Source organism: Cicer arietinum, chromosome 4, assembly GCF_000331145.2.
Source record: "Cicer arietinum cultivar CDC Frontier isolate Library 1 chromosome 4, Cicar.CDCFrontier_v2.0, whole genome shotgun sequence".
Lineage (NCBI taxonomy): Eukaryota > Viridiplantae > Streptophyta > Magnoliopsida > Fabales > Fabaceae > Cicer > Cicer arietinum.
Genome location: NC_021163.2, coordinates 35,070,278 through 35,081,359, shown reverse-complemented (window position 1 = coordinate 35,081,359; position 11,082 = coordinate 35,070,278). Strand labels below are relative to the sequence as shown.

General features: G+C 31.1%; 1 protein-coding gene across 5 annotated transcripts; it reads right to left on the bottom strand.

The window, feature by feature from the left end:
• Positions 1 to 494: 494 nt before the first annotated feature.
• LOC101508747 (probable methyltransferase PMT6) lies at positions 495 to 8,266 on the bottom strand. Of its 5 annotated transcripts, none has more exons than XM_004514525.4 (8): positions 7,888 to 8,265; positions 6,748 to 7,162; positions 5,258 to 5,547; positions 3,060 to 3,446; positions 2,292 to 2,538; positions 2,051 to 2,189; positions 1,513 to 1,672; positions 495 to 820 (listed from the first exon to the last, which is right to left on the bottom strand). In XM_004514525.4, exons 1-7 carry the CDS (start codon positions 8,051 to 8,053, stop codon positions 1,514 to 1,516), a joined length of 1,803 nt encoding a protein of 600 aa, XP_004514582.1. In that variant the 5' UTR covers positions 8,054 to 8,265; the 3' UTR covers positions 495 to 820; position 1,513. The 5 variants fall into 5 exon arrangements, with proteins under 5 accessions (XP_004514582.1, XP_027186343.1, XP_004514581.1 ...); XM_027330542.2 differs by having other exon boundaries at positions 495 to 814; XM_004514524.4 differs by having other exon boundaries at positions 1,467 to 1,672; positions 7,888 to 8,264.
• Between the last annotated feature and the right edge of the window lie 2,816 nt (positions 8,267 to 11,082).

Below are 11,082 nucleotides of genomic sequence, written 5' to 3'. Positions count from 1 at the left end.
ATGGACAGAATGACTGTCAAACGCAGAGGCCAAGCAGTAACTAAAGTGTTGGTCAAATGGAAGCACCAATTGCTTGAGGATGCCACTTGGGAATTTTATTTTGATCTTTGTAAGAAGTTCCCTAATTTTCATTCTTGAGGACAAGAATGTTTTCAGCTGGGGGGCAATGTTACAGAGTAAATGAATAAGACACGTGTCAATTAGTGGATGCTGGAGGGAACTATTATTAGCTAAACAGTTGTAACTGAATTACTATATAGGAAAGTAGTTAGTTAGTTGAGAAAGGCATTCATAATCAAGACTTGTATTACACTTCTTCTTCTTCTTCTTTTCTCTGTTCTCAAACTTCCATTGTAACTCAATTCCAGTTTGAATTCTTTTCAATAAATAAGAATTCCTACTGTTTGTGATTGAATTCTTCGTTTTCATTGTTGATTACCTAGAGTTCCATAACCACCATATCAGTTTGGTGGTTCTATCAATTGGTTTGGGGGTAAGCACGAACAAATATCACAAACTTTGAATATTTTAGTTATAAGATTGTGAACTAGCAGACATGATTAATCGACGAGAACTCATGGAATTAAACTTTTACACTTTTTCTTCGATATCCAAAACCAAATCAAATCACACATTTTTTGCCTTTGGATTAGATAATTTGTCTCCAAATCGAGCCGCGAACACCCTTACGACCCATGGTAAGATTAGCATTTCAATGAAGCTGGTGGATGAGCCAGGATGGATTTTTACCTCCAAGACCTTGTCTACTTGTCCAAGAGATGAGATTAGGATGGATTACAACTTTGTCCATTACCTGATCCTAAAAAATTTCAAATCCAAACTCAGTCTAAGTGAATAAAGTGAGTAATTCTTGTTGAATAAATAACACAATTGGTAATATGGTCCCGTAGAATGAAAATTACTAATTTCCTCCTTAAAAATACCCAATGTTAGTCAAATTAGTCCCTAAAAAGAAACTTAAAAAGGACTAAGCTAACACACATTTGAGATTTTTACGAACCAAATTGATATTTATTTTTATTTCTCAAAGACCACCTAATAGATCTCTGTGGTTTATGTTGAGTACTAAATTGGATGTCTACTTTCTTTCAAAAGTCAAAAGCCAATTCATATTCTTTGTTAGCAAATGTTAGTAGTTTGTATGTCATGTTAGTAAGGGGAGTTGAACCCAAAACTTTCTTATCACTCTAACCCATTTCCCTTCCCCAAATCAACCCATTCACATAATGAAGCATAAATTACTTCTGATTATATATCTTCATCTCTAATATTTATGCACTGAGATATAAAACCAAGATTAAATCATGTAAGGGCATTAAAACTTCTATTCCTACTTACTAAACTGAAAGTGATGTACAAATTGAGTGCCTTACAGACATGTACACAAAATGATCATCAAGCAATGAATAAAGCAGATATAGAAGAACTATAACATTACAAATTACCCGTGTGGTTAAAAACATTTCCCACTAGCAAAAACGATTTGTTCACCTTAGAGGATTGCCCAAAACTTTTTTCTACAAATTAAAACAGTTTCCATCTTCTTTTCTTTGTTCTCTAGTAAATGTGACTCTACATCCCAAAGGAATTTTGGGGCTAACTCTTGGATTCTTGACATAACATGTTCCTCGTCCCTAATAATAATAAATCCCTGCAGATAATAATAATATCAACTTCATTCACAAAAGAATATTATGCAACAATAAATACTACTGTGAATAGTACCTCAAAAATTCAAACAATAAAAATTAAACTGAACTGTCGCACTGATTAATTATTCAGTTTTTAACATTACTTTGTTCAATCAATGGATGCAAGGTGAAGGATCAAACGACCAGGCACAGAAATTTCTCTGAACTGGTTCTTTGCATACAATCATGCAAGCACGAAAATAAATTTGGAGATGTATATATCAGAATTTACAATGAACTTTTACGGAAATTCTTATTATCATTTCAGTCACATGAACTTCTACTTTGATTTCACATGCAGATAACTAAGAAAGGTAACCTTTTAGAAAAGTGATTACCAGTGACCGTGTAAGACGATCCATCTCCAGCATGATATCCTCCAATAAACAACCTTCCCCTAGGTTTTTGTACTGGGAGAAGAGGTAGTTCGCGTGTAAAAGATCATATGTACGAGGATAACTTGAAAATGGCTCACACCTAATGTAAAAGATATCTACATTAGCTGCAGTCAACTCATAAGTAATAATACACATGTTAGAATTCTATTTACTATTTACGATATCAATTGAAAAGTCTTACCAATCATGAAAAGTTCCAATCAAACCCCGGTCAAAAATTCCAGATAAGGTGTTCTTTGTGGTTGCAGGAACTACATTCATTACCCAAACAGGAAAGTTGGTCAATGCAACAGCAAATCCACCATAAAAGGCATTCATATCCATCACGTTGCGTATTTCTGTTTCCTTGACATTCATTAGTCTCCAGTAATGACGAATCTGATCATGCCAGAACAGAGAATCCGATGTAAATTCATCTTGATTTATACCTGTTTTTGAAAAGGTTAAAAGGGTCATCATATTATATTGAAAGAAATTACAATCATGCTTGTTTTATCTTATAATTTTGCAGTTGAACAGTTAAGCAATATTGTCCTTTTGATTTTAATTGTATTGATGCTTTCCAATCTCCACTCGACAATAGGCACAAACCAGATAGTGACTTTCTATATTGATATCAATATGTAAATGATCTTTAAAAAAATACATTTAACATAGACAATTGGGGGAGGTGCTCCACTTCATACTTGTATGATAAAATGACAAACTTAATCAGAAAAGTAACTAGACACTCCTGGTTATACTGATCCTACAACTCAACTATTTTTCTTTTATTTTATATTTTTTTTTTTCATATATGCAAGTCAGAAATGTTCCCACCTAATTTGAAGTTTTTGACAAGAACTATTCATAGGTTGAGAAAAACTATCAACAAAGTAGCATCAACTGATGAAATATAAAATATGGATATTAGCTTCTTGCACACTTAATCAAAAGAGAAAAGGCAGACCTATCTTTTTCAGCCTTTCAGAAAACACTGAAAGGCGCTCGTGACTTGGAGGTAGCTTGTTAGATTCTGCATTAGAATTTCTGACTTGTATACAATTCTTAAGTGGGATATTCCATGAAGGTTTAGACTCATCATTCACATCACACACATTTATAAGCTTTTGTTCTGCGTTTTGCAGAAGGCAGGAGGGCTGATTATTTTCTTTAATCCATATTGCTGTTTGAACTTTACGAGCAATGAGTCTCCAGCACATTGCTGTAGTCAAGTTCACCAACGTATCCCAAATGACAGGAAAATCTTTATCTTTTCTGTAAGCAGGTGGTGCTGAATAAACAAAATAACCATTCGAGCGAAGAAGGCGATCCAACTCCTTCAGCAAAATCCCATCTGCATATGACATAATAAATTAGCAACAAACAATAAAGCACATCCAACTAAATAGGATAACCGCAACAATAGTAGCTTTGACATAAATAGATTGCATCCATCTATTAGTTATCCAGATTGAATCTATAAAATAATAAATGGGTCTAATTGGGTAAGGCTTCGCCAATTAGTGTTTATAGCAGCCTTTGGAACCTATTCTACCAGGTCATTCAATAAATAAAAGATGATGGTGATGATGATAACTACGAGGGAGAAAGAAAAACTCTAATCCATTCAATTAAAACTACAATGAGAATAAAGATGCCAGAACTGATTGTTTTCTTGTTTCGTCTTTTATTTTACTCATGATCGATACACCCTTACAGATGATTTATTGAAATCAGATAAAATGCAAGAAATACATCCAATGAAGTTCAATTCTAATAAAATTATCTATGGCTCAAAACTTAACAACTCTACTTCTTTAACTCAATACATAGACAAAAGTTAACTTCACACTACACTGTATGATTTGGTAAGTTTCAGGAGTTAGTGTAATGAGTTTTGAACACACGTTTTCTTAAATCGACCAATAGTTGGAGGAGGGTGTTCCTTTTCTTTTAGCCTTACAAATACACAGTTTTTTAAAAGTGTCATATATAAAAAATATACTTCTTGAACAAGGGAACAAAAACAAAAAACAGTGTTTTGCACCACCAGAGTAAACAGATGTTAAAATGTCGGTGTCATCCTTCATCAACTAAATGGATGCTATAAGGAAGAGGGTTGGCCTAAAAGAAATTGATGAAGATTAATATGAAGGCATGGTCAGGGAGAGATTTCAATCATGAAGATGGAAGTCAATATTACGAAGAGACAAGACAGACTTCTAACAATTTTGCATCGGTTGCCTTGAGATCGATGTAATTAGTAACTTTTACTGTGGTAGTAAAACAGAAATTATTTAAACAACTTTAGAGTTTAGAGCACATAATTGGAAACCAGTCTGTCATTTTGGCCCTTGAAAATATCACAGTTTGTTTTCGCAAAATTACTCCTTTTTGCTATCTCAGGTATGTATTAACAATAAACAAGTTTGACTAATATAAGGACTGAATCATACACAATTTACATCAAGCTGTTTGGATTAGTCATTAATTAGAGAGGATATATCATATATAAATAGGAGATATTAGGTTAGGAAATAAAATTCAGTGCATTTAATATTGTGATGAAAAGGAGCGTTCTTGTGTGAAGGAAAAACCCATGGGGAGAATTATATTCTCCATTTTCTTTCAGGTTTTTCAATAATAAGATTCTTCATTTCAATTCAATTGTTCTTGTTTCATAAAAAGTTGGTACGATCTACAGGAACTCTTATCGGGAAAGAAATGGAGAATTATGGTTTTGAAGGGGGAAGAGCAAACATTTTAAAGATAGCATTAACAAGCTTAAAAATAGGCTGAACCAGGTGTTGAAGAAGTAGGAACCTAGTTACAGCAATGGAAGGGTAGAGAGCCGAGCCACCCACTGAGTTCAACAAGCGTGCCGATGGAATTAAAGATCTTAAACAAATGAAAGCTAAAGACATTTCTAAGAGTGGACAACAAAATACAATTTTCTCTATAAGAATAAAAAGTTCACATTGCATCGTGGTTCATGTCCATCAAAGCTTTGTCTGGAATCTCTGGATGCAGAGAAACAAGCACCAAGTCTAAAGCCTCTCCACACAAGTTTTCTCCTCGTCTCGTTTCCCATTTAAACAAACAAACACAAAAGCTAAAGCCTGATATCAGCCAATATATACAAACAGCATAAGAAAAGCCAATTACCATTTTCATGAAAGTCTATACGGCATCTTGAACAGTGAATCATTTCAAATGAATCTGTAGGATATGGTAATTGTTTTGTGGACAAGGCAGAGATCATTGCACCAATTCCTCGCTCTAATGCAAATTGAATCTGATTTTCATGATTATCCTTGGGGGCAAAGGACATTGTACGTATATCCAAGGGAAGAAGATAAGCCGAAAAACTGGCCACACCACAGCCAAGATCGAGAACTTGGACTACGCCCGCAGATCGCAGATCACCGGTCTCATTTGTAATCATATGTCCTAACCTGCATATCTAAAGCAATCAAAAAACTAACAATTGTATCTTGCACTACTGACACAACATACAAACTTTCCGTGCTCAAATTAGTTCATAGCACGAAGCAAAATAATTACAAGGTAGGTAGAAATTGATTTTACTTGAAACTTTCAAGTATAGTTAAAACTGATATTGACCATTTATCTTTATGTAAGTTTAATTTGTCAAAATCAGCTTCCCCGCAACTCTCTCCCTTTCCCCTGTGCGTGTGTAAGTTAAAAAGTATCAGTTAGCTGCATCAGCTTTTAGTCTATTTCATCAACATCAATGAACTACAGATTGCAACAAAGTTATGGCATGAACGTGTGTAATGAATATCCTTCCTTTCACCTCCCCTCGCTTCCCTAGCTTCCCCCCAAAACCATCCCCTCCTAACTCCCAAACAGAGCCTTAATGTTTGAAATATTTTATTATTTGGGAAAGAGAAAGTCAAAATATATAAAATTTCTCTTTATTTCAATTTCAAACATTTTTTCTCCTCTCATTTTCTTTTCTCCTATATAAGGTCTTAAATTGTAGTTGAGCTTGAGTTGCAAGTGCAGTTGTTTTGTGAACATTGTAGGCAGAACATATTGAAATTTGCATAAGCCAAATATGATTACACATTTCAAAGACAACCATAAATCAGGCAGTCACATCATTTTTTATTCCCGGTAAAAAGGTATTTGGTTTCCCAAAGAATTAAAGCATATTTTATAATTGCAAAAGCAGAAAAGCTAAACTCAAGAAACAGATACACAAATTATTTGCGGAAGAAGCTACCTCTAGATAAGGAATTCTCAGTAGATCACAGCACAAGGTATAGTTTTATCACTATTGATAGGAGATAAAAATTTATATCTGGCATTATTTTACACATCTTTACCTGTTCTCTCCACATAGAGATCTCAATCTTAGTTTCTGAATTTATTTATACCAGAATCTACATCAAATAAGATTTTCCCAGTAAATATTCAGCAGCAGACTTAACAGTATTCAAGTGGGATTAACTTCGAGATTTAGCAAATTGAAAAAGACAATATGTTCAAACGTCAGAGCCATTACATACTCAATTGGTTTCAAAATATCGAAGAAGTTAATAAAAACATTGAAAAATTAGTTCGGCAATTAGCGTGATCCTCAGGAATAGGAACAAAAAGGAAATATAAATAAATGAACTGACAGGTACCTCTCGATGTACTCGGATGCCCCATTCTTGAAATGGGTACCACCACCAGGAAACCACCAGAGCTGATTCTTTTCATGGACCCAATTTTGGCCTCCCTTGACCTCTGCAAGATGTGTATGATTCACATTACTCCGCCAAACATAATCCCTACTAAGAGGCCATTTGATAGGTATTTTATAATCCATCGGTGGTGGAACCAAGCAAAATAATCGCTTTTCGAGTGGAGGACAGTGTCTCTCCAGCTCTTCTTTTCTAGAAACATCAAGATTAGGCATCAACGTCGCCACATAGGAAACATCATGGCACGGAATATACTCATTAAACTTCAAGGGACATACATCCACCCCTGTCTCAGGTATTGCCAAGGGAGTTTTGCGGTATGTCAGAGTAACTTTGTTAGTAAATCTTGAAGTTCCTACAAGATTTACAAAAATTTGCATGAGTCACAAAGAAGCAATCTAAAATTGAAAGGTTTCACACAAGTTTTCAGATAAGAGCATCTCCCAAAGAAGTGAATTAAGAACTACTTACAACTCAACCAAGCAAGAAAAACTCGTGGCATAGAACAGTTGTTTCCATTAAATAGAATATCAATATTGAAGTGGAACCTAAACCCACTCTACTTGGATTTGACGACATTGAAATCGTTCCAGATAGATGACATCACCATGGTTTTAAATTGTAGTTTGCAACCGCAATTGCAGATTTTGAAGTCTCCACATCGGCATCGCGGCCACACTTTAGGTTGCATAAGCCGCATTTGCACACATTTTTCCGCAATTTAAAGGTTTGCAGTGTAACAACTTAAAACCATGGACATTACAATTTAACATTCAATTATTTGAATCTAAGAATTTGATTTCAAAATGCTTAATTACATACATAGATTTTCTTATCCTAGCTAGGCCACAACATGAATCCAATAAGCAATCTAAAAGCTAATTTAACTAAACAGAAGCATATTTTATTTTTATTTTATAGGAACAGAACAGAAGCATATTTTAACTAAACAGATATGAAATTATTATATGAGAAACCCACATAGCAAAAAAAAAAAAAGAAATGTGAAAGAAGGCAATAATAGATGGGAAGAAGAGAAAGAGTAAAATAGAAAAGTTTGAAGTTTGAGGTTGTTAGTACCATTAGAAGATGAAGAAGAAGGAGAGGGAAGGTGAGAGATGTAAAGGGGAGCATTGTTGCCAAAAAGGGTGCCACTATAAAATGATACAATCATCAAAAGCAAAGCAGCCATTATCATTTGTCCAGATTTGGAATCAAAGGCAGAACCAATAGCAAAACCCCCCATTCTTCTTCACTGCCACAACTAGGTTCTACCTTGTAATGGTTCAATACAGAAAACACGCTGAATCAGTGCATGGGTGAGAGAGAGAGAACGAAAAGAGCTTCGAGTTCTGCAAACAGGTGTTTCAGATCGGTGAAATTACCTTTGCTTTTTAATTTTTTCTTTTTTTTGTTTTCTTGTGTGATAGATTTTGGTTTTTTTTTTCTTAAAATCTATTTATTTTTTTGGAAAAAAAGGAAGTAAAGCTACCGTTGTGAATTTATTTATATAGAAGTGACGACAGTTGGTACCAAACCTGGATTTCCTATTTTCCTTTATTAATTACTTTTCCATCCTGAATTATAACAATTTCATACAAATTAAGAAATATTATAATATTACATAAAATTTCTTTCATTAATAGTATAAAAAAATATAAATCAAAATAATTAAAAAAAGATAAAGTAATAATTGACTCATCTAATTATTTCATAAAGATTAATTAAAAAAGTGAATAAAGTAAGAGAGAACAGTATTTTTATTAAATTATTATTATCAAATATGGATCAATTTAAGTATTATCATTAATGTATAGTGTAAAATAAAGAGAAGAAAAAAAGGTAATGTAACATTGAAAATTGAAATGGGACATTCATTTTAAAATAATTTTTTTACGAATGAATCAATTATTGTGGTATAGAAGGAGTAAATGGCATAATAGGAAAATGAGTATTAATGGTTCCTTGGTATTGTTAAATGACTTACAATTTTATATAAATATATTTTATTAAAATGATGTATAATTTAGGACGGAACGAGTATTATATTATTGTTTTTTGTGTTATCTATAGAAGTATTGTATTATCTATAGAGGCTAAATTACATTCGTGGTCCCTTAACTTAATTTCAGGTAATTTGTGGTCCCTTAACTTAATTTCAGGTAACGTTTTAGTCATTTATCTTTTTTTTCCGATTTAGTCCTTTATTCCTAAAAATATCAAATAAAGTATGAAAATATGAGTTTATTTGAAGATTTGCTTTACGAATTTGATGAAATTTGTATTATATTGAAGAATATAATTAATTTTATGAGTTTTGATTGAATTTTTTTTTTGAATTTTTGTATAAAAAAGGATAACATTGTTGAAATTTTAAAACATAAAATATCAAATTGTCACTTAAAATTAAAATAAAGGACCAAGTCGAGAAAAAAAAAGATAAAGGACTAAAACGTTACCTAAAATTAAGTTAAGGGACCACGAATGTAATTTAGCCTATCTATAGAAGTAAAGTTTGTTTTTTATTTTATTTTATTTTTGAAGTAAAATAAAGTGTGATTTTAGTTTAGGCAAATGCTTGGATAAAGTAGTTAATGAGTTTTAATTAAGGATAAATCATCTAAGAAATTTTGAGTTTTAATCTTGATTAGAAAAAATTTAAGTCAAATATTATTTATCTTTCAGTTGAACTTTGAATTATTTTCTTTTTTTGTCTATAGAGAAAATGGTAAAGAAACTCACACAAAATTGCGAAGTCTCGAGGTCAAACCTAAAACATGGTATATATATCTAATAATATCAGTATTTTTTAGTTGAATTAGACCTTGCGGATAGCTTAACTTTGAATTACAAATGGGTGTTTGTTTCCGTCTAGAAATCACATTATCAATGATACATGGATTATAAATGAGTATACATGTATTTGTTACAAGGTTGAGAAAAATTAATTTAGGATATAGATGTTTTCACGATAGAGATAATTTCTCAATCTCATAATGTCTATAATTCTCATGTAATACATGCATTTGTCCCATTTATTGTTTATGCAATAAATTATAGACATTAATTTTGATATACATGTCGGTATAAAATTTTTTACATTGTTAATCAATCACAAACTTTCATTTATGTGACTTTTAAAGTAAAAATAATTAAAGTCAAATATTTTTTGTGATCTAAAAGTTGTGATTAACTGATGATGCAAAATATCTTTACATTGTTAGTGCATATCAACTAAATTCTAAATTATAATTAATGTGCACTAATTTCTTTTCAATTTTTAATGTAAAAGATATTTAAGAGATAAACTATTAATGAAATAAATATTCCTTTTTCAACTAATTGATTTTTAAAAGATTTGTTGTTTAACTAATTAATTAATGACAAATATTTATTTCGTAAATTGTTTATAAAGTAAATTATAATTAGTTTATTACACTTTTCTTCAAATTAATATAAAATAGGAAACATTATGTGAAATATTGAAAAACATTATTATATTATAGATATAAAATCATCATCTTGCAAAGAATATCAAAGTTAAACATATAAACTTAATTTATTATATATATTTAAAACAGACCCCCGAATGTCACCTCAGCCCCGAATGTCATCTCATTCTATTTCATCCACCTATACAAATATTTCCCACATCAGCTTTTAGCTGATGTGGACCTCTTCTTCTTTCTCGCCTCTCAATCATGCTCTCAATGTCTAATCTCCTTCAATCCTCCTCTCAATAATAATATTATTTTATAAATTTATAAATTATAAAATTATTTTACAATTATTTATAATAAATTTATAATTTATAAATTATTTTACAATTTGATAATAATTTATAATTTATATTATTATCAAATTATTTTATAATTTATTTTATAATAAATTATAAATTATTTTATAATATTATTAGTAATTTACCAATGGAAATAATTTATATAATTAGTCATTAAATTCAATGGAAAAAAACCACCTAATCACTCATAAATATCGACATAAATATTCTCCTTTAATGGACAATTATATTATTCCAATTCTGGTGAGAAATGATTTTATACGTTAAAAATTCAATTACTCATTAATGTCAATCCATTTATAATTTCTTTCAATTTATGTCAATTCATTTTTTAGTAACATTTTATACAATAAAAATATATATTCTATTTGACAAAAAATACACAAATTTATAAAAAATAATCATAAAATAAAAATATATGAAAAATTATTAAAAAAGTTACTTCCAATTATTAAAATACACAAATTTATTTAAAA